The 24707-nt window shown below is 38.6% G+C and overlaps 1 protein-coding gene across 1 annotated transcript; it reads right to left on the minus strand.

Moving 5' to 3' along the window:
- Positions 1–7932: 7932 nt before the first annotated feature.
- Positions 7933–21543, minus strand: LOC109428891 (protein transport protein Sec61 subunit alpha-like). Its single transcript, XM_062855394.1, has 3 exons — positions 21215–21543; positions 20235–21145; positions 7933–8910 (listed from the first exon to the last, which is right to left on the minus strand). The coding sequence occupies exons 1-3, from the start codon at positions 21219–21221 to the stop codon at positions 8398–8400; spliced, it is 1431 nt and encodes a 476-aa protein (XP_062711378.1). The 5' UTR covers positions 21222–21543; the 3' UTR covers positions 7933–8397.
- Between the last annotated feature and the right edge of the window lie 3164 nt (positions 21544–24707).

The raw sequence follows: 24707 nt of genomic DNA on the forward strand, positions 1-24707 counted from the left end.
ATTCGTAGCATATCCAAATCCTCTTCCGAGAACGTCACATTCACATCATGCAACATGTCCAAAACCGGAAGCTCACACGGCTCATTCTGATGCGTTTCAGAATTCCGAACATGAATCGTCATTCTTTTCAAATTAGGCATCCTATCTGCAAATGCCTTGATCTGCGCTATCGTACAGTAACCATTGCTTGTGAATCCTTCTATTGTCGTCCCGAATATATCCAAAACGGCCACGATGAATTTGAAGAAGGTGTCCTCGTTACGATTAATATCACATACCCTGACGTTCCGATATTTGCGCATACTATTTCGCAGCACTTTCAGAATAATGGGGTAATTAGAACGGTATGTACGAAGCTGGACATTAGCTAGCAAACGAGTGCAGAACGCTTCCTGCTCCCAAAGACGACACACTAACGCGGCCGTTTTGCGATCTTCCAGGCGGAGATAGGTGAAGACTTCCTGAAGGATTTCATTCGGTAGGCTGTTGATATGTTGGCGACAGTCGACTGAAGCCATGGTAGATGAGAGGACGATTACTGCTGGCACACGGATGATGACTTTGAAACTGATACGATAGAACTGAGGTAGTTGAACATTTGTAGGTGAACCTTAACTATGAGAGGTGTGGTTGTTCTGATGCCAAATCGAGGTAGTTGTTCTGCCTGCTCTCAAAAGCTACGGCTGAAAGGCAACGGAAAATATCCGATCGCACATGGAGGTAGTAATATCCTTTCAACGCATACATAAACCTGTGATGGCAAATCTAGCCGTCGGTTGGTAAAGAATATCACTACGGACAAGCAACAAGTTTTATTTTTGAGTTGGGCATCAACATGCAGCCGTCCTGTATTAAAATCTGATGAAGGATTAAAATACTACATCATTAGTAAGCAGCAGAAGCTGCCATAGAAAATATAATCCAGGATAGACTTAACGACCCCAAAACAATGATGAATCCTCGTCTTTCTGTGGGCTTTTTTCGAATGAATGCCTTATGTTGCTTATCCTTTGACAGATACGCGTATTTCGACTACCACTCTGTAATCTGTAATCGCGTATTTGTCAAAGGATGAGCAACATAAGGCGGAATTAAAAGGTACAAACACAGACAAACAGACGTAACACTTGCGAAATTTCCATCGACCACGCTTTTAACGATCATTTTAAATTTTCATAGTTGTGGCTTTCACAACCAGAGGTGCGCGCATCGTTTTTCTATGCGTTTGACGTTTCACACTAGCGCCTTCTGTTGACGATATTGCACAATACAGTGATTCGTGCAACTTTTCCACCAGGTGATGGTAGTGTGAACTGGGCGATGGATTTCCATGAAAATCGTTCAAGGTGTTACGGGTGGTGCACGCTCCGTAAGCATACTATTATACTTATGACACACATATGATACAAGAATCACTGTACAATTGCGCTTGAAATGAGTGCCATACTAAAAATTCTCTCAGTTCAAGTCAGTCTTGTTAGAATTTTCTTGACACTGCGTACCGTTGTACAGGAATCACACTCGTATCACATGTCTGTCCGGGGTATTACGGAGGGATAGTCGTGACGTAGTATCTGGATGATTTTTGATGTAAGTGACGGGATGTAAAAATGGAACTTATTGTATAAACCATTTCAGTATGTAATCCAAAAAAGAAGGCAAAATACATTACGCCGAAACGTCGGAAAAAAGATAACCTGTTTCCTTTGATTTGAGAGACTGCATGCCATATTTGATATAAAACACTTTACATCACATAAAACTAACAGTAAACAGATGAAAACAATATGCAAATCTGTTATTGCTCAACAGCACAATTGTGCTGGTTCGTTACGAAAGGGATATCTTCTTTGTTTTCATACATTTTACCCTGAAATCTTTTTAGTAGTCAATGGAAACAGATGTACTATAAATGTATGGTACCAACCCCTTTTCTCTCTTCCCCCATTTAAAGGAAGGCGAAAAAATGTGTCTCTTTTCGATTTTTTATAAACTCTACATGTTTTCGCTCGAACTTCATTGTTTTGTCAATCATAAACAGTTTTCATTGATCCTCGACAAGCAATGCAACGTTACTTAGCATTATTTGTTAAAATTTTCATCCCAGAACTAGGCCTCCAAAGTACTTTGCAGATTGTGTCCCAGAAGTTTGTGTTGCCAATCCAGCATAATTAACCCTCTAATACCCAAATTTTTGATTTTGATCTAAATATCATTTTTCGTCATCTAAAATCGATTTAAACATGTTTTGGAAGATGATTCTTTTTAATTCTCGATTTCGTGACTTTCAGTTTTTGATTTTTCTAATTTTTATTTTTGAACATCCCTACACTTTTATATTTTTCATGGAAGCCAATTTGGGGAACGGATTTTTTTAGATGAAAACATTTTGTGATTTTATGATTATTGTTTTTCGCAGAAAATTTTATTTTCCGTGTTATTTTAAGAAAAATAATTTTAGAATGTATTCGATACCCTTAAACTATTAAACAAGGATAGAATGATTTGGGAAAAAAATTAAAATATGTTAATTGTAGCGATTCAATACAAAATAAACAATGACTTCTAAAAGGTGACTAACCCGGATAAAAAGTTACCATTCATAGCATGGTAGATATTATTAACATATAATAGGTTTTATGGTTCACAATAAAACATACAGTAGATGTATTGTAACTTTTTACAATAGGCATCAAGCCTTGCATTAAGCCCATATTGTTCTTACGATAAGTGAACTTTAGATTTATTGGTGACTAATTGATTTTATTGTTTTTCAATAGTACTGTAATTCATTAAAGTTAGTTTAATTAGAATTGAGTTTAAGTTGTTTTTGTACGGTAGAAAAAGCGCCTGCAAAGTTTTAATAGACTTTTACTTTCAAAAAAGGTTATTTCTCAATTACACTGCAAAACATTTCAAAACAATGAAATAACAATAAATAATCATGTTACTTGAATCATATTATTCTACATCGGCCGTTCACTCATTGCAAACCAGCTCGTTGCAACGCCTCTCTCTCTCTCTCTTCTTGGCGTAACGTCCTCATTGGGACAAAGCCTGCTTCTCAGCTTAGAGCACCTTTAACGGTGCGCTTCTATACCCCGTTTAGCAGCCCTCCATCATTGCAGCAAACTTTACCGGTCGCTGCTGGATGCGCTCGCAAAATAGTAGCGCTATGGGTGGGTGACCAAATATAGTAGCGGGACAGTTGCGCTGCTAAAAATTCTATGCGAATATGACAGCCCTCCCGATACGAATCAGGGTGATTAATTTGATTGCTACCGGTGTGGAAAAGGGTGGTTAAGTCAAAATGGTAGCGCTGCGCGGGTTGCTCGAATAGTAGCCGCCGTTAATGTTGCTCTTAGTGTTCTATGAGCACTTCCACAGTTATTAACTGAGAGCTTCCTCTGCCAATGACCATTTTGCATGCGTATATCGTGTGGCAGGCACGAAGATACTCTATGCCCAAGGAAGTCAAGGAAATTTCCTTTACGAAAAGATCCTGGACCGACCGGGAATCGAACCCGTCACCCTCAGCATGGTCATGCTGAATACCCGTGCGCTTACCGCCTCGGCTATATGGGCCCTATGGGCGTTGCAACGCCTATTACATAGTTGCAAGTTCACAAATTGTAAAATTTCCTTGAAAATTTCTCACGCTGTTGCAACTTGAAAGCAATCAAGTATCAAATGTGCATTTGGATGCACTAGTGTCGAAGTGACGTTGCAGTTAGCGAATTTAATCTTGAATACGTTTTATAAGAGGTCAAAACGAGTTAGTTCGTTGCTGTAAATCGGTAAATTTCAAAATGGTTTGAATCACCTTAAATTTAAGAGATAGCTTTAGTTAACTTCTAATAACTATGAACGAAAACAATAAAAGTTCGATGGAAAATTGGCATTGAAAACTCAAGGGGTAACATCGGTTGGATCTGCGTGTGCGTTTTTGACAGTAATTCCATGGGAAATATTTTGAACTACTGTCTCACAAAGGTATCTATTGTGTGGAACTCTTAAGCCAATCTGGCATCTTACGAACGGCAATGTTCGCAAATATAACAATAAAATTTGTTATTCGTGAGCAGTTTTTGCTATTGAAAAACCATCCTAACAATAAAATGTAAAAAAATGTCTAGAAAAACAATAGAACATTTATTTTTTGATACGCTTTTAAAACATTTTCGAAAACAAAACAAAGTATCCTAATCTTGATCCTAATATTGTCCAACAATGATTTTTCTATTGTTTTTCAATTCAATTTAATCAAACAATCTAATATATAGTAAACTATCATTGATAACAATACAAATACAATTAATTGAATGAGGCTAATTGAATCGTTGCTACAAAACAATACAATAATATTTGTTGTTATTTGTGAGCAATGTTCACTCTTGAAAAACCATAGAATTTATATTTCTCGGTAACATTTTTATCCAGCATTTACAGGTGCTATTGGCCGCCAGAATTGTGAATGCTTTCTGGTAGGGGTCAAACGACCTGAAGTCTGGCCTGTGATGTGTCAGTTACTCGAAAAGACTGATGATAGATCTTAATCGATAGCTGTCAAACAACACGTACCAGACGCCGGAAAGTTTGATTCGCAACTAAAAAACTTAGGAAATTCTTAAGATTTTTGCCATAAATGATCCATATGAATGCCATGAGAATAACTTATGAAAACTCATTTTCATAGGATATTCTTATGTCATGCCATAAGGATAACTTATGAAAACTAATTTTCATAAGCTATTTTTATGGCATTCGCATAATGATAATTATGGCAAAAAAATCATAAGCTATTTATGAATTTCCTAAGTTTTTTTGGTTGAGTGAGAAAATGGACATATAATTCTGGTGACTATTAGTGCTCGTAAATGGATAGAAATGTTACCGGGAAATTTAAATTCTATGGTTTGTCAAACTGCTCACAAATAACAATAAATAGTATTGTATTTTTATTGTAACAACGATTAAATTGACCTCATTCAATTAATTGTATTTGTATTGTTATCAATGGTAGTTTTCTATTTTTTAGATTGTTGAGTTTATTGGATAATCATTGTTAGAACAATTAAAAAACATAAGGACATATTGTTTTATTTTGGAAAATGCTTTAAAAATGTCTCATAAACATACTATACATTCTATTGTTTTTCCCGAAAAAAGTACGAATTTTTTTCAAAAATTTTTTGGTTAAGATACATAACGACCACCCTTTTTTATTGTAAAAGTGCCATTTACCATTCAGTGAATGGTATAAAACAATAGCGGTGATAGTAAGTGTACTGTGCAAATTACAATACATTATAAGGTGAATCATTTTCGAAAAAATGGTGTTGTAACAATAAAATCTATCGTATTTTTATGATACTCTTTATCAGGGAAAACATCAATTTTTCAATTATTTTTAAAAAATGTAAATACACTTTAAAATACACCAAAAACAATTTTGAGATATACAGAACAGTCCTAAATATCAGCCAAAAATATAAAAAAAATGATTTTCCACGAAACAAAAATTACAAAAATGCTCAAACTATACCCCGTCTAAAGGCGGGTTTGGGTATTAGAGGGTTAACCAAACGTTATACACGATGAACCGTTGCGGAATATGTATATGTAACATATGTAACGCAATAGGATATCTCACAAAAATTAAATGGGTGAAACGGCTCATCCAATATCTTATATTCGGTATAAAAATCTAATGTGGTGCTATTCTTTCTTATCTTTTCAGGTATGTATGCAGAAGAGGAACTATGGCTTTATCCAATACATACATTAGAGTAAGTTTGAGAATCTACTACTTTCTTTTCCATCCTTTCAAGCAACAACACTTAACACAAATTTTAAAGAATGTGGAAGATTTTTTGTACTTTTTTGGCTATATCTGCTTGGACACCCTGTTCATACAGATTTGGAAAAATGATTTGAAAATCAATGCAAAACTTATATTACTGTAGTCGAGACTGTGGTGTACAAACGAAACTGATGAACAATAAACAATCTACAATTCCAGTGGAACTTAGTTGCGTTACAACTTGCAACGATCCCAAAAAAGTCTAATTTGATAAACTTTAGAATATTCAACTTGAGGACGAATTGTTCAATATACAATCGAACATCGGTAAAAATAGAAAATTACCTTCTCTGCTTAATTTCAATATTCCGAACCCTTACAACTGCTGAATACTACTATTCAAATGCAAAATTTATTTTAAAAATTAAGCACTTTCCCTTGGGAATAAGCGAGCTCTACCTCAATCAATTATTTTGTTTTTCAATGAAAGTGAACCTCATGAAACAGTTTATTGTTAAGAATAGCTGCTATACTTCATAATCAAGGTTTCATAATATTTAAACACTGAAAATTTACAATGACACTAGTAGTTGTCGATTGTTTAGTACCACGGCTTCAGCTTTGTGAGAAATATGTTGAAAGATCTAAAAATAAATAACGCAAGACTAGCTCATCAAAGAAAAACTTAAAAATCTACACTCAATTCTAGATGGTAGGATAAGTGTAACAATTATGGCTATAGTACCAATTATTCGCCATAGTTGACTTTTACCCTTAAACGATGTAAATCAACAAGAACAAATTTGTGAACAACAGATGACGTTCACAAAAGATGGTTGCACCCATTTAAACTCCACATTTTACTCAAATTATGGTAGAAATAAATCATTTTCCTTAAAATTTCGGCTTCCTTGCACCAAATATCGCCATAGTGTACCAGTTATGGCTAATCCCATAAGGAATGCATGCAACTAGTGCGAAAAGGAACCGGAGTTAAAAAATGTAGCCATAACTGGTACAGGGTTCCTATCATTGGCACACGCTGTAATAAATAATAAAAAAAAAGTTTTGGCTCTGTTTCTATATTTTTCCTGTAAAGTATGGAAACTAAGCTATCTTTTAACATATTGTTCACATTCGTTGGTCTTCTCGTTATTTTTGTACAAATAGTTTTCCTTAGGTAGTGCCATAATTGGTACAGACACCCTATATGAACTAAATGAGCTAGGTAAGGACTTGCAAAATTTATAGGCTCAGTGTACCAGTTATGGCTATAGTACCTCAAATTCGCCATAGTTGATTTTCAACCTTTAAAGATATACATCAACAAGAAAAATTTCGTGAACAATAGATCACGATCACAAAAGATGATTGCAATCATTCAAACTTCACAATTTGGTCAAATTATGGTAGAAATAAATAATTTTCCTTAACTTTTCGGCCTCCTTGCACCCTATTTCGCCATAGTGTACCAGTTATGGCAAATCCCATAAGGAATGCATGTAAATAGTGCGAAGTGGAACCCAAATTAACAAATGTGTCCATAACTGGTACAGGGTTCCTATCATTGGCACACGTCGTAATAAATACTAAAAGTAGTTTTGGCTCCGGTTTTATATTTTTCCTGTAAAGTATGGAAACTAATCTATCATTTGACTTATTGTTTACATTCGTCGGTCTTCTTCTTATTTTTGTAGAAATAGTTTTTCTTAGGTGGTGCGATAACTGGTACAGGCACCCTAATCATAACGACGCGTTTGGAAATTTGATCATCGGTTGATCAATTTCATACCACTGATTGATCCCGGTTTACGGTATTGATTTTGTATCTATTTTTTCTTGACGTTCTGCTCCCTCTGGGACAAAGGCTGCGTCTGGGGAGCAGGAAATTTAGCATAAAGTCCTTCGCCCTTTCGCCCTTTTTTAAGTCAAATGTCCACTATGCATCTGAGCTTACAAAAACTAGGAAGATTGATATATTCTGTCTCATCACATTAGGAAAGCTACAACATAGATAAGATAATTGATTTGCAATCAAAAACTGTTTTCTCCGGCTTTCTTTGTGGCAGATAGGTAACAAAACACACAAGGATTTTCAAGAATTTCCAACCCAATGAAACTAAAGGCGATCTTATTTTCTAATCGTTTTTATTGTTAATTTATTCATCTCACAAAAAATAAACGCATAACACAAAAAAATGCTCACCTTATAAGGTATATATTAATGTTCCGAGATATTAGGAAGATTTCTAATAGCTTTGATTTCCTAACTCTTCTCTTTCGATGTTTCACCTCGGAGACTTCCTGACTTGACGAATTCCGTCTAATTATTGCTTCGTTTGCATCGTTTGCTACTTGGCGTTACAAACAACGTTCGTTTCAATAAGATATTTTGTAAGTTTTTCGATTTTTTCGGTATTTTATGATCGATTTTTTATTTATATTTAAGTCCTAACAAGAAAAATAAAACTGCCTCTTCTAGTACTTGAACATGATAGTACTCGTACTCGTAATGAGAAACGGGAAAATAGGAAACCTCCGACGTCGGAGGACGAGTGATGATTGATGATGAACTTCGACAGGATTCCTCCGCTCTAGAACAGCAGCGTTCCCATGCCGCCCATCTCGCTCTGCTCCTTGACGAAGATCTCAAAGTACTGGTAGATGATGGTCACGGCAAGCAGGATACCCGTTCCGGACCCAATGGCTCCCATGAAATCGGCCGTCACCGAGAGGGCACCAATACACAGTCCACCGAAAGCGGCCGCCGTCGGGATGTACCGGTTCAATTCATGGATCATCGAGCTTTCCCGATGGCCACGCATGATCATCTGCTGTTCCTTCAGTTGCTTGGCGACGTCCTTGGCCGAACTGCCCGACACGTCGATCCAGGTCTTGGAGAAGAAGGCACAGCTACCGAGCATGAACACGATGTAGAGCAGGGCGTGGATCGGATCCTGCAGGATATGCGAGAGGCTTTCCGGCGGCGAGAGGTAGTAGCAAAGGCCACCGATGGGGTAGGCACGAGCCGGGCCACCGCCGCTAACATCGGCCCACGTTCCGAGCAGATTGACGATGAAGTTGCCGTGGAATTTTACCGCCAACATCTATGGGTGGGAAGATGGGAAAAATTTCAGAATTAGCAAATGGATAGCACGTTCATGACGGAATCCGGATCATCTAGATTTAGATTCTAATCTAATCTAAATTTCTTCAAGAATTCCGCAGAAATACTGCACTATATACTGTCGTCATTAGCATAACAGTCCCATCTTTGCTGGGTTTCCTATTCATATGGGACTGTTTTGCGAGTGGGGGCAGTATACCTGTAATGACTTTACTAAATACTATTTCCCTGTAGTTTACCCAATGAATTTCTGAGGACAATACAATTGTGACACGATTCTACAAGCAATTTTTCGTAGTGTCCACTTCGAAATTCTCCACCGTGATCACAACCAAGAACTCCTCCAAGCTTCAAACAAACTTTTTTTGGAGGCTTATGCCAGAAGTTTCCACAAGGATTTCCTCAAACAACTTTTTCAGATATTCAACTAGAAGCAACTCTAGGGATTACAGCGGATTTTTAATTTAGATACTTCTCCAAATAATATGTCAGCAATTTAAACATATATGTAAAAAGCAAACCCTGCAAGAAATCAAGGAGGATTCCTTCAGTAAGTAGCAAGTACCCCAACAGCGATTTCGACTTTAAAATTAATCGTACAGGAATTGTACAGTATGCTCGTCCCATTCTCACACAGAAATTACCACCTGGGTTGATCAAAAATTCCAGGTTTCCTACCATGTCATTAGAAATTTATATGAACAGAACCTTCTTCGAGAATAGTCGAATTGGTTAATCAATACCTACCAGCAATAGCAGTGTTGCATACTAGGAGTGTCAAATCAATTATGGAAATACTTATAACTCCTTAACTTCTCCATTATTTCAAACAGAAATTCCTGCATAAACACTGCCAAGAACCACTGTGACAGAAATCATTATATGCATCGCACCAATGATATCACCAGATTCGCTCCGAATCTGAACTCCGCTCCGAAAATGAAATCCCGAGGTTGGCTCTGCTGGGCATTTCGATTGAATATTAGTCGGTTTGTCGCGGTCGGTTCCTATGCTGTTTTGATTGCCCAATCAGACAAAAAGCCACTCCCAGATAAATTAGTGAGCTCGCTCCATGTTACTTTTATTGATGACTAGCTGTCCCGGCAAACGTTGTCTTGCCAAGCTGTGGTGGTTTGACAACTGTTGAACACATAACATCACCGCACTCTAGATTGATTTCATTTCGATCGTGTTGATTTCCTTCCCAGCCCATGGAAAATCAGTACTTTTTCAATTTTTTTACTTTTCTAGCTGATTTTCGTAACTTTTTGTACATATAAACACAGCCACCACGAATACGAACCGAACCGTGCAAGAGTCATCCTGATCGGTTCAGCCGTTCTTGAGTTTTGTTGCCTCAAAGGGACTTCAAACTCATTTTTATATATATAGATAGATAGATGTAATATGTAGATACACCATGACTAAACAAGTTTGCTGTATTGAGAAGAACTTGAGAATTGCTGTTTAGCTCAAAAAGGACGTTTTGATAGGTTTTGATCATAGCGTCATGGCTTATCTAGTTCTTTAGATGTTCAACTCCCCTGATAGCAAAAATCTTTCAAAAATGAAACAAAAATCGATTGAAGAATATTTTTAGATTTTTCCTCTAGAGTTTTTTAGGATCAATCGCAGGAAATTGCTGGCCGTTAACTTCCTTACATTGCTTCGAAGCCGAAATTCGATGTCTGTTCTCTGTGCTGGCGACTTAATAATGTTCTATCTTGAACGGTATTCCCCCTTGTATTTCTACCAGAATACTTTCTTAAATTTATTTCGTAGTTTTTCACACAATTTTTCCCACGAGTTGTTCCATGAATTTAACAAAGTTTTTTTTTCTGGAGGTTGGCCAGATTATTTTTTCTAGCTTTCTCTAGCTGTCAAGCTTCTATCCAGAAGATTTTAAGTATTTGCTCCCATGAATAGTTCCTTCCGAGATTTGTTCTGTTTTCTGGATTTCTAAGAGTTCCTTCCGGGATTTCTTCCAAAACTTTTCCCGATATACTTCCAGAGTTTCTTGCAAAATTTCTCCCGTGGACCCTTCCAAAACTTATCCAAAGTTAAAGTTTCTTCAGGAATATCTCTTAGTGGCTTAGATATCCCGTGCTTTCTAATAGTTTCTCTAGGGATTTTTGCGAAATTTTACAGAAGTTTTTGAAGGGATTTCTTCCAGAGGTTTGACCGATTTTCCTGAGATTTACTCACGGAACTTCGCTCGTAGTCCCCTCGTCTCTTAGAGGTTTTCAGTACTATTTTCGAATTATTTTTCACCTCCATTCCTCCCGATGTTATAGGTTCAAGAATCTCGGAACAATTTCTGGAGGGGATTCTGGGAATAATCCCGAGACAAAAAAAATCTCAGATGGATCACTCAAGAAAATGGGGCAAGCTAGGCGAAAACCCCTGAAAAAATATATGAAAGAAAAAAAGGGGAGAGCTCTCCGAGAAATATCGACAATAGCTCCAGCAGAAATCCCTGAAGGCACTCAGGGGAAAAAAGTTAGGCGCAAGTTCAGGATAAATTTAATGGAACTCTGAGAGACATCTTAGAAGGAACACCGGAAGGAATCTTCTGAGGAAAGTCTCGGGAGAAATCTCAGGTGAAACTTCAAAAGAAATCCCGCTAAAACCTATAGGGAACATCCCAGCTGAAATTCATGATGAAATCCAGGGAGAAACTCTAGAAGGAAACTCACGGAAATTTCTTGAAGACAGGAGAATGTTCGGAAGAAATCCTGTGATGAACTGCTGCAATTTCACGAAAAACTAGTAAAAATCTCAGGAATAACTCATGTAACAACTCTAGGAGAAATCCCGAAAAAGACTTCCTAGAGAGGTCCCAGGACGATCACCAGAAGGAATCACGGAAATATTCAAGGGGATTTCCGATAGAAACTCCAGGGGAAATTCCACGACAACATCTGCTGTATATCCTGAGAAAATCTCTTGTGCAGATCATAAGATAAATCCCGATAGAAATCCCACGAAATTTTCTAAAGGGAAGACGCAGAAGGAACTGCATTAAAATCCCACGATGGACTGTGAAAGAAACTCTGTAGGACTCCCATGAAAAATTCTATGAAAAATCGATCAAAACTCAGGAATCCTGCAAAATTTTCAAGGAAGAATCCTGGAAAGACTTCTTGAAAAAAAAAATGCTGGTAAGCATCCGGAAGAATCCGCGGAAGAAATTCCAAAAGGAATCCAAAAAAGGCACCAAGAAAATGGCGTGAGACAAATCAGAAGGGATTCTGGAAGGCATTTCAAGAGATATTTCTAGTTCCAGAAACAAACTTTTATGGAATTTATGGAAAAATCCTTGTAGTGAAATTTCTAGATAGACACTAACACTTCTCAGACTTACACTACATTTGAAAAACTTTTCTACTTTTATGTTAACTACAAGTTGTAAAGTTCGCAACTTTTTATTCATACGAACCAACTGAAAAATGAGCAAAAGATCGAGATCAATCTACCTAGGGCAGCAAATCCCTTGGCCACCACCGCCAGCACCGCGCTAATATTAAGTACAAAAAGCGAGATGTTTCAACGTGTTGTACAAATTACAATAGCGCGATCGCTCGAGGGTTAATAAAGGATGGCTATCCTGCGTTATTCCTGAAGTGGCAAATTTAGCAGAAATCATACGTGGGACAATCCTTGTGATAAATCTTGGAACATTCTTAAGGAAGCTCCAGGAGTCCTCCAGGAATCATTGCAGAAAGTTCCAAAAATATCCATTGAAACATATCTATGAAATTTCCCGGTTGTGTTTCGAGAGAAATGCTCGAATGAATCCACGGATAAAATAATTAAATTTGAAGAGGAAGTAACTGAGCGAATTTGCGGAGTGGTTCCTGCAGAAATCTTCCATCGAATCTCAGGAATGTATTCAGCATGAATTCTTGTAAGAACTTTCCGAGAAACATTTAGAACAGAATTTATGTACATTCTTAAAACTATATAGGGTGACAATGGGTATTATCGGCAGGTTTGTTCTCTTCGTCATGGGGGGTTTTTGTCAGCCAAATTACCCAAACTTGGCCATATAATTCAGCTTAGTTGGGAAGGATTTGAGACCAACTCTAAGTTCTATAGGTTTCAAAAAACCCCCAAAGACGAAGAGAACAAAACGGCCGAGAATAGGTAATTTCCCCTATAGTTACAAGCTGACCCGGCGAAATTCGTCTCGCATACATTTCGTTTGGTTAAGTTTTTTATATGATGAAATTGAACTAATTTCTCTGATTTGTTTATTATTAATTTTAAACTTTTTAATAACCTAATTCGGCATCGCTGGATATTCCGCGGTCTTCGTTTCGTTTTCTGGTGCGTATACGAACAATGATTATGGTTTTTCAAACCTTGAACATACTACACGTAGCTATAACTGTCCGTGTGAAAAGCAGCGATTTCCCAAGTTTGTTCCGCAAACCTTCAACGAATGTCCCTGTGATTTGTTGATAATCATCGCAAAAGCCAGACGAATTGGAAATTGTATTCGTTTGAATTCGAATGGTAGGTCATTGCGGCTATTGGTGGGATTCTTGGTATTAAAACTTCCTCTCCTTTGAAGTTCCCTTTGATTATCGTTACTTGCATTATGTTGCTCTTCAGTTGCTTCGCTGCTTGTCTCGTGCCATTACAAAGTTTCGGTTGATTGAGATTCCTTAGCATTATGATTACTGATCTCCTACTTTCAATGTTAAATTATGCAGTAGTAGGTAATCCTGTGTCGGGTTTGTAGCTGCTTCTGGGTCCAATGTACAATCGATTGACTTGAAAGAAAATTCACTACCTTCTATTTCGTTTTGAATCGTATAGTTCATCTACTCTTTTTGTTGCTGCTAAAATTGTGCGTGCAGCTGCCCATCATGGTTCTAATTAGTTCAACGATGTTTAATGTTCAATTTGAAGATAAAGAATGAATCTACCCAGCATAGGAACTTACTTTTATACTGTACTGTTGCTAGGTAGATGTGACAGTCTCCAACATTCCTCCCTTTTTATCTAAAAAAGTATACCTATATGGTCTTGTACCGAACCCTCTAAGAGAATACCTTCTTCAAATGAGTGTAATCAGTTTCGTACCTTTTAATTCCGCCGTATGTTGCTTATCCTTTGACAGATACGCGTATTTCGACTACCACTTGTAATCTTCCTCAGTGGATAACTGACACTGAGGAAGATTACAAGTGGTAGTCGATATACGCGTATCTGTCAAAGGATAAGCAACATAGGGCGGAATTAAAAGGTACGAAACTGATTACACTCATTCGAATACTTATATGGTTCAAAGTTGCTGGTGCGAAATTGACATCGATTGGTGGGTCATTGATTTCATCGGTCAGTTCCACCGTCGGTCATGCTCTGCCATTGACTCGGAAACACCCTCATAAATTTCAGGTTCTGGTTCGACGCGAACGTTGAAGATTGATGTAATTGGAATCGTCTCTTGTTTAGGTTGAATCCTTCAGACTTACGATGCCGGTGATCTGGTTTGCAGGTCAAACATGTCTACCAGGATGTCCAAGGTCGGATGCTTCATTGGAACGGAGCTTGAGTTGGTTTGAGTTCAACCGTATAAGCTTCTTTCGTCCATGCCAGTCTAGGAGGAGAACGTGCCTCTAGAGCCGACCTACTGATACCATGCCAGTCGTTCAGTAGAACGTTATGGTCGACTTGACCGAAAGCTTATATAATTACGCCGCGAACCCACTGCCACTTGGTATTGCTGCTGTAGACTCCGGCGTAAACCTTGTCACCTCTATGAAAGTCTCGTATAGCCACTCCAAGCTTTTGATTGAACTGCTCTTCTATGATGGTGATTGCGAATCGCTGCTTTTGGATGTTCATGATGCAGAAGATCATGTTCCGACCAAGTATCAGTTGCGATGGAGTCTTGAAGTGGTCCGGAATACTTGAAGGAAATTCTGGAGCGTTCCTAACACAGATTGAACTTACTGATTTTCTCTATTCCACCGCAGTATCGTGCTTGAGGTTCTGCAGGCGTTGGCACTTGGCGTTTACTGGAAATGAGTGATTCCAGGATGTATTCACCTTCTGTGTTGGCCTCTAGCTTGGACAAGTGTCTTGTTCGGATGTCAGCGTCCTTTGATGATCGCAATCCGCAGATGAAGACCAGGCTTTTGAACTGACCCGCCGTAATGTTGTTGAGCTCGAAGTCTTCACAGCACCGGCTCAACCGCTTTATTCAAATTTCGAGGGTGCTTCGGAAGGACGAAGTTGACGTACTTGTCATGGACAGTTAAGCTGAGACTTCTTAAGGGGCCGTTCATAAACCACGTAGACTTTTTGGGGGGGAGGGCGGGGGGTTGGTCTGGCTAAAGTCTACGCTCCTTACAAATTTAAAATTTTTTGTATGAACAAAAGTCTACGAGGTGAGATGGCCAAATTTTGGTCTACGTGGTTTATGAACAGCCCCTAACAGCAACCGAACTAGACGAATTCCTTGATGTTGGATGCCAGATATTCTAAGATGAATTCCGGATTGCTTGATGGCCGAATGGAGCGTTCAATCATCTGGACCAAACGAGCATTCTACTTCGCCATCTGCTGGATCTGTTGGTATAGTTCTTCCATCTTGGAACTGCAACTCTTTTTTCAAAGCGACGTATTCGTAATTATTCCGCGTCGCCAACTGTCTTACTTCAGATTGATTACTATTTAATTATTAATTCGACTTCTTAACAGTCTCCAACCGATTCGCTTATAATCTTAGATATAAGAGATATGAATTAGTATAGGAACCTCCCATTGAATCGTAACAGAAGTTTTGTTGAAGTTGCACAGTTATTCTTGATTTACGGGTTCGGTAAATATTTTAACTGATTTCAAACTGTAAATCGCAAAATTAGCGACAGTTCAGTACTTTTTCCGGAAAAATAACATTCTTCGGTAAATAAATCTGCTTTTTACTGGCTTCGGTAATTCCGATTTCTATTTTTCCAGTAATATTGATATAATACCGAAAGGAGAAAAATGTCAGCAGAAAAAAGTACCGACCTCCAGTAATAATTGTTTTTATTTACTGAGAGTTCGGTAATACAACATGTAAACACAGCTGCTTTCGTAAGCAGCTGTCAAAAATACGATTTATTTAGTAACAGCCGTAGCACTAGCAGCAGCAGCAACGGGCGTGCAAATTTTTCCCAAATCTACGTTTTCATCAGACAGGAAGGTCGAAATGTTCCTTGATTCTGCCAAGGGAAGCAATACAGAGTTGATCAAAAGTTGACGAAATACATATGTGAGTAATTACACGGAACCAGATCGGAAACGGCGCTGACTTCGAGGTTCATCACGCCGGATGTTTGCAACAGTTCCAGTCATCTCCAGTACCGATCGAGCTCCGTGTTATTTCTCGTAAGCTCATTTTTGTACTGCTTATCCCGGAATTGGCAGTCGTAAAAGAGACCAAGCCTCCGTTCCACCCGTATTAAAGGAAATGAGTGGAAATCGCAATGAAATGAAATGCAAAATTATTGGAGTAGCGGGGTGCCGCTCGGGTAACTGAAAAACTCGGTAATCATAAGTAATCAAACAATTTACTGAAAGTCAGTAATATTTATTCCTCCAGAAATTACTGACTAATTCAGTTATTTTTTGACAGCAGACCAATTATCGAATTTACTGTCTCTTCGGTAATGGAAAACATTACCGAGTAGTCAGCAGTTCAAAAACCCAGTAAAAAATTACCGAAGTCGGTAATCAAAACTAGCTGTGTGTACAAGCACCCAGCAATACTTCGGATCAAGATTTTAAAGATATCCAAAAAGAAACTTATCACTTACAAACTAACTTAGAGGGACAACTCCAGAAAGTTCTTGAGATAAATCAAAGGAGATTAGTGAATCCATTCCGAACATGTTTCAAAAACTTTAAGAAATTTAACTGTCTGGCAAACTGTCTAAATCAAAGTGGAAGCAAAATCTCTTGGAAGTTTTGGTTGTAAGCGCTAGAGAAATGTCTGTTAGGTGAAACTTCTCGGTGAGTTCTTGTTGTAGAGGTTAGAGTGACAAATTTTCATGTAATGTAGTTTCTGATTCTCTTCTGACAAGGAATCAGGTATCAGAAGGCCGGTTCAAGAGGCACGTTATCCTCCATTTGGGACATTTGTCTGACAAGGAATCAAGCGGATGAAAACCACTGACTTAGAAAACATTTAAGATAACTTGAGAAGCTCCTAGGATGTTAGAAGCCCATACATCCAAAGTTATCAACATGTGAGTCTTCAGCAGAAGTGTGTCTGCATTCGATTCGTGACCCAGGAAGCTTTCGTAATAGATTTTCCTTAACTTCCTTGGGCAGAAAGTATCTTCTTGCCTGCAACATGATACACAAATACAAATCAAACCATTGGTAGAGAAAACTCTCATGGAAGTGCTCATAGAAAAGAATATAAGGTTTTGCCCCCATTCTAGACGAACATTTGGAAAGCGCCTATCTGCTTTGCGTAAACAAACATGTTTTTGTCTCTGTAGGGCCCATCTGCATCCACCCACATACATCAACACCCTTATCAGAAAGTGTTCTTCAAGCTATCTGTTAAGGGTGTTGATGTGCGTGAGTGGATGCAAATGGACCCTACAGAGACAGAAACATGTTTGTTTACAAAAAGCAGATAGGCCCTTTTCAGATTCTATAACATTCCCCAGAAAACCATTCCCCAGAAAACCAATCCCCAGAATTCCATTCCCCAGAATGTACCATTCCCCAGAAAACCATTTCCCAGAAACCCATTCCCCAGAATGTACCATTTCCCAGAAATCCATTCCCCAGAATGTACCATTCCCCAGAATTCCATTCCCCAGAATGTACCATTCCCCAGAAAAAAATAAAACTATTGCTTTAATTCTGAATGGTTTATATTAATAGCTAAAAATCAAATATTTATTCGTAAAAAATCACCGGAAGAAACATCCTGCCAAAAAATCTTATTTGACAAGAAAGACTTCGGAAATAAGCATGATTTGCCTTTACAATTTAGGCTATTGGTATAATTATTGGCATCGCAACTGCTTACTTTTTCAACATACATTTTTCCTTCTTTTCTGCATAGGCTGTTCTTTCGAATTGTACTTTTCAGTAAATTATCGGCATCAAAACTTTTTACATTTTCTACGTAGTTTTTTCCTTCTTTTCTGCATAGGCTATTCTTTCAAGTTACACTATTCAGGTCATTATCGGCACCACAAGCACAGGTGTTTAGAAATTTAGAAAAAATATGAAATAAATATAACAGCAATTTTAACACCGGTGGAGGCTGTAATGCCCATAATTTCCCGAAAAGTGCAATTCGAAAGAACAGCCTATGCAAAAAAGAAGGGAGAATCAATGTTAAAAAAGTAAGCAGTTGCAATGCCGATAATTTCTTGAAAAGTGCAACTGGAAAGAACAGCCTATGCAAAAGAAGGGAAAATTTTTGATAAACATATAAGCAGTTGTAATGCCAACAATTCTTATAACGACTCAAACATTTTTTTTAACGAAGAAGGAAACGTAACACTCTGATAATTTCCATCGTACATCGATTTAACGGTTTATTTGAAAATTTGAGAGTTGACCAACTGCCAATTCGCGGCGCTCGCATAGTTTTTGTTTGAGTTTGACGTTTGCTCACTACTGCCACCTAGTTGATGATTGGCCAAATTCAGTCCTTTTAGAATTAAGCGAACCTATTTCCGAGACTAAAATTTAAATCGAAAAATGTTCGAAGTGTTACGTCTGTTTGTCTGTGGTGACATTGTTTTCCTTGCGGCATTCAAAAACCCAACACTGTTCCTTTTTTTAAACAAGCTTTTTTTTTAGAATTTAGGCAATTGGTACAATTATTGGAATTATAACTGCTTTCATTTTCAACATAGACTTTTCCTTCTTTGCTGCATAGGCTGTTCTTTCGAATTGAACTTTTCAGGAAATTATCGGCATCACAACTGCTTACTTTTTCAACATAGATTTTCCCTTCTTTTCTACATAGGCTGTTCTTTCGAGTTACAATGTTTAGGCTAGTTACAATCGGCACCACAAGCACAGGTGTTTAGAAATTTGAAAAAAAAAAATAATAATAAATATAACAGCAATTTAACACCGGTGGTTGTAATAATGCCCATAATTTCCTGAAAAGTGCAATTCGAAAGAACAGCCTATGTAGAAAAGAAGGGAGAATCTAAGTTGAAAATGTAAGCAGTTATAATTTAAATTTTTTTACTAATTGCCTTAATTTTAAGAAGAATATTGTTTAAAAAGAAGGAACATTGTTGGGTTTTTGAATGCCAAAAGGAAAACAATGATACTTTTTCCCTTCTGTTGGCATTCAAACTGCTTATATGTTCACTTTTTCTATTCCATTCCATAGTATTGGAATAATGATGAAAGCCCTTCTCATACCGCATGAATGAAGAGCCTTTGAAGCGAATAATTAGGAACAGCCATTGGGATGGATCCCTCCAACCGTTTGCAAAGAAAAACGTGGTCAGTTGAGTCTTAAGTATCTTGTACACTGAACAACATCAGAAGAATATGCGTTTTCTCTGTAAATTTTGCACATCACTTTTAAAACGTTATTCATCGTAAAACCAGTGCTGCACAATTTTCACAAATCTGTCAAAAACAAAACATTTTATAGCAACGCAACTAACAGTTTGTGAACTTTCAAGATAGGTTTAAAGATCAACATGCAACTGTGTACAATGGTAATTCAAACGTTTACTATTGTAGAATATTTTTATGGATATGTATGTATGTATACATTTTTACCTTAATTTGTTTCATATACCGTACAAGAAATAGATATTTGCTCGTAATAACACTATAATGTTAAAATCCTTGCCTTTAATACTTATGACACACATGTGATACAAGAATCACTGTACAATTGCGCTTGAAATGAGTTAGAATTTTCTTGACACTGCGTACCGTTGTACAGGAATAATACTCGTATCACATGTCTGTCCGGGGTATAACATATCATTATGATCAGCATTTTACTGTTTGTGTATCGAATTAAACTTTTTAGCAGAGTATATTAAGCTTTTCTGGGGAATGGTACATACTGGGGAATGGATTTCTGGGGAATGGTGCATTCTGGGGAATGGATTTCTGGGGAACGGATTTCTGGGAAATGGTACATTCTGGGGAATGGTACATTCTGGGAAATGGTTTTCTGGGGAATGGAATTCTGGGGATTGGTATTCTGGGGAATGGTTTTCTGGGGAATGTTATAGAATCCCTTTTCAAATGTTCATCTAGAATTGGTAGCGTAACTTCCCCCGTTTTACCAACCTGTGAAATGACGTAAAGATTCGAAACCAGCGCCGACTGCAGGATGATCGGGATGTTGCTCGTATAGAACAGCTTGATGGGGTAGCTGCTGTATTGACCGCGGTAGCGGGTCGACTTGATCGGTAGATCCACCCGGAAGCCCTGGAAGTATATAACCACCGCAAAAACGAGCACCGTAGCGAGGAGGTTCATCAGGTTGGGCAAGTTCTGGCGGTAGAAAGCTTCGCGCAGACCGCGGACCTTGTCCTGACGGGTGGCCAACAGGTGGAACAGGGCAATGACGGCGCCTTCAAATTCCGTGCCTCTGCCGGTGTTGACCGTAGCCGGGGAGAATGCCTTCCAGACGATCGTTTCGCAAATGTTAGTGGCAATGAAGAGGGAAATTCCGGATCCAAGGCCGTAGCCCTTCTGGAGCAGTTCGTCCAACAGGAGCACAATCAATCCGGCCACGAACAGCTGGATGATGATCAAGAGGCAAACACCGGCTCCGATCTCGGCCGGATCGCCGTACATTCCGGTCATGACGTACACAATGGCCTGTCCGATCGTGATAACCATTCCGAACAGTTTCTGCGCTCCGTTAAAAAGCGCCCGGTCCTTGGGGCTGTCACCAACTTCGATGATTTTTGCTCCGGCCAGCAGCTGCATAATCAGCCCGGAGGTGACAATCGGCGAAATACCCAGCTCCATCAGTGTTCCTCGGTTCGAGGCTAAAATGACACGAATCCAGTAGAACGGATCGGCCGAATCCGAGCTCATGATGCCGAACAGCGGAATCTGACAGCACACCAGGAAAATGAACAGGGTAATTGCCGTCCATAGGACTTTCTCCCGGAATTGGATCTTCCGCTCCGGTTTGGCAATTTCTGGCAGAATACTGCAGAATGGCTTGATGATTTCCAGGAATTTGACTAAAATGAAAGGAAAAGTTTAATTTAACCAGCCAATTCAGAAAAAATCACATCACAAATTCAACTTACTTCCCATTTTGCTGCCGCTACCCTTCGGGGTTAGGTCTTCTTCTTATTCCCGTAAAAACTCCAACCTCGTTTTCCGAAGTTGATTCACCGCTCCCGTAACTAGAATCCACAGGATTCAATCGTTTTTCACTTCACTCAAACTTTCTTACAACTAGGTTCGCAGTCAAACGAACTTTCCAACCAATTTTCCACCGATAAAAAATCGCCTAAACTTTTTCCAGCCAACGCAACGCGACGACGAAGACGAAGAAAGAGGCCACGCAGCAGCTCCTTCTTTGCTGGGTGATGACTTTTACCGAAATGAATGAATGGAAACGTCCGCGGTCCGCCGCAAGGCGAGCGAACGAGAGTGAAAGGTTTGTCCGCGACTGGCGCTCTCGCTTGCACTTTCCTACACGTAAACACCGAACCGGGTCCGAGTGATGTGTTGGAGCTCGCGCAACACTCGCAAGCGGTGAAACTGTTCGAAAGTAGGTGACATTGGGGACTACGAAGCAAATTACCACAGTTGATCATGTGCGTGAAGCGCCGATTTTTTAACATGGGGAAGCATACACGGAGAAATCAAACTACCTAATTTTTGGGTTGATTTTACTCAAAGCTGAGTATATCGAATAAACTAGTTACCCAAAATTAGGTTGTTTTCCCTTATTCCCTCACCGATGTTGTCAAAAACAAACAGAGATGCATCTACCCAACGGGGGTCCTTGAGCCCAATAAGCCAATTTTGGGTAAATGCAGGTTTACTCAAATTTGGGTTGAATGAGGGGGGGTCTTGGGTTGAATTTACCTACTCTTAAGTAAATGTTTTTGCTGGAGGTGAAGGCAATTTACCTAGTGTGAGTTTAATCGATTTACTCAAATTTGGCTTATTGGGCCGAACTATGGGATTGCATCAAAAGAACTCAATTTTGGGTAGTTTGGCGGTTCCGTGTAGGAAGTCAATTTTAAAATGCTTCTAAAAAATTCAAAACATTATTTAATTAAAAACGGATTGATGTACGGGTTAAGAATCTTCGTTTTCTACACAATCAGTACGAAATCTGGGAGAAAACTTTTTAATCAAAATTGTATGCTAAAAAGTTTGCTAATTGAATTTCTCATCACGTACACCAACCCGCTTTTAATTAAATATTGTTTTGAATTTTTTAGAAGCATTTGAAAACTGACTTCCTACACGGAACCGCCAAACTACCCAAAATTGAGTTCTTTTGACGCAATCCTATAGTTCGGCCCAATAAGCCAAATTTGAGTAAATCGATTAAACTCACACTAGGTAAATTGCCTTCACCTCCAGCAAAAACATTTACTTAAGAGTAGGTAAATTCAACCCAAGACCCCCCCTCATTCAACCCAAATTTGAGTAAACCTGCTTTTACCCAAAATTGGCTTATTGGGCTCAAGGACTCCCGTTGGGTAGATGCATCTCTGTTTGTTTTTGACAACATCGGTGAGGGAAAGAGAGAAAACAACCTTATTTTGGGTAACTAGTTTATTCGATATACTCAGCTTTGAGTAAAATCGACCCAAAAATTAGGTAGTTTGATTTCTCCGTGTATGCTTCCCCATGCTAAAAAATCGGTCCTTCACACATACAGTAAACTTTTTCCAGGTGGCAGCAGCGTACCTTCGAACTTTAAGGGTGTTTTCTTCGCTGCACGCGTCAGCTGACGGGTGGTGCCACGCTGATAATTTTCCAATCATTTATAGTGGCATATAGATTTCAAGACATAGTTTTAGTTCATGATATGATGCAGGACAAACCTCGTCATGTTTCATTATTGAAACCGGTTTTTAATCCCGTTATTAATACAATTTTTTACATGAAACAGGAGGCAATCAGTGAAGTACTAGATTGAAAGTAGTGAGCTGGATTTTTGTATGGTGAGATGATCAATTCTCCATTTCTGCAATGAAATGGTGTAAACAGCGTAGGTTATATGATTTATTGGCTAATTTGATGCTATTTGAGCAAAAGTTTGAATAACTGTGTTGTTGTATTATTTTTTCCTGCAACTTCAACAACACAGTTATCCAAACTTTTGCTCAAACAGCATCAAATTAGTCAATAAATCATATAACCCACGCTGTTTGCACCATTTCATTGCAGAAATGGAGAATTGATCATCTCGCCATACAATAATCCAGCTCACTACTTTCAATCTAGTACTTCACTGATTGCCTCCTACTGATGAAACAATAATTTCAAGCAGGAAATAATTATTTTTAAAATATGTAGTGAACCAGGAACGCGTGCAAAAAGGTGCAAAATATTGAGCGTGATTGGTAGGCGTTTTGTTTTCTCGACAGCTGTCAAGAAGTGGGTGGTGAAACTGTTCGAATTGATTCCATCGCACCGCCGCGTGGCTGAACAGTGAGACGTGAGAAGAGGTCCCGGTGAAAACACGCACAAACAACAACTCGTGCTGTTTCGCTTGCGCTTTTCCATTCGATCCTGGTGGAGTAACTGCGACAACTATAGTGTTGAAATAATGAAACATTTCAATGGTAGGACAGTTGTGAGCGTTACAACCGTTACAACCGCCAGTGAAAGAGTTCAGTGAAATGAGGGCGCGTTATTCAACTCACGTTGTTTGAAATAATCGTTGGCACAGTGATGGTTCGATTTGTTCGTTCTAAAATGTGTTTTTTTTTAAGTTGCTTGGAAGAATTTATCAAGTTACTTCGTATGAATTTTGTAGTTGTATCCTCCGAAGAACTAAGTACATAAAGAGTAAAAAAGTAAGGGTAAATCCCCTGATATATAAATAAATCATTTCTGGAGCTCGATTTAAAAAGGTCATATGTGCTTTTGTCGATATAAAATTCGATCAGTTTATATTAGTCATTGTAGCAATATGGCAGATATTTTGCAAACTTTTAATGATGGAACAGAAAGCCTGTTTTGTGAGGATTCTGCTGTATGTATCAACTTTGCTCAATTTCAATGGTTTTCGCTATAATAAGCGAATCCGACTGATCGAATTTTTAATCGATTAAAGCACACACGACCTATTCAAATCGAGCTCCAGATTTAAGGCATTTCTTGTGAAATCTCTAGAATTCCAACTGACAATCGCCAGCCGTAAAGAAGCGGAAGGAAGCAGCATTCGACTGTGTGACCCAAGGGGAATGACATATCCTTTTCTAACCGGAATATCCGCATTTATCCGTTTCTAACCGTCGTTAACCACGTCTAACTGCTGCTCACTTAGCAGCTCGCTAAGCAGCGGCACAGAGAACAGACATCCAGGCTAGAACAAATTTCATTCGGAAAGTTGTGTAAGGATTTGAATCTTTACTTGAGTAAGGTTGCAAACCAATACACGATGACAACATTAACGCCACCAAACACCATATTGCCACAGTCAGTGGTGAATTGAAACATTTCAAGTGGTGAATTAGGTTTGTATGGGAAATTAACCGATTGCAGCGCCACGCTATTGCCACTTGTGTTGCCGATTTCAAATAACCGTTAAATTCCTTACACAGT

The sequence above is a fragment of the Aedes albopictus genome, chromosome 3 (assembly GCF_035046485.1).
Source record: "Aedes albopictus strain Foshan chromosome 3, AalbF5, whole genome shotgun sequence".
Lineage (NCBI taxonomy): Eukaryota > Metazoa > Arthropoda > Insecta > Diptera > Culicidae > Aedes > Aedes albopictus.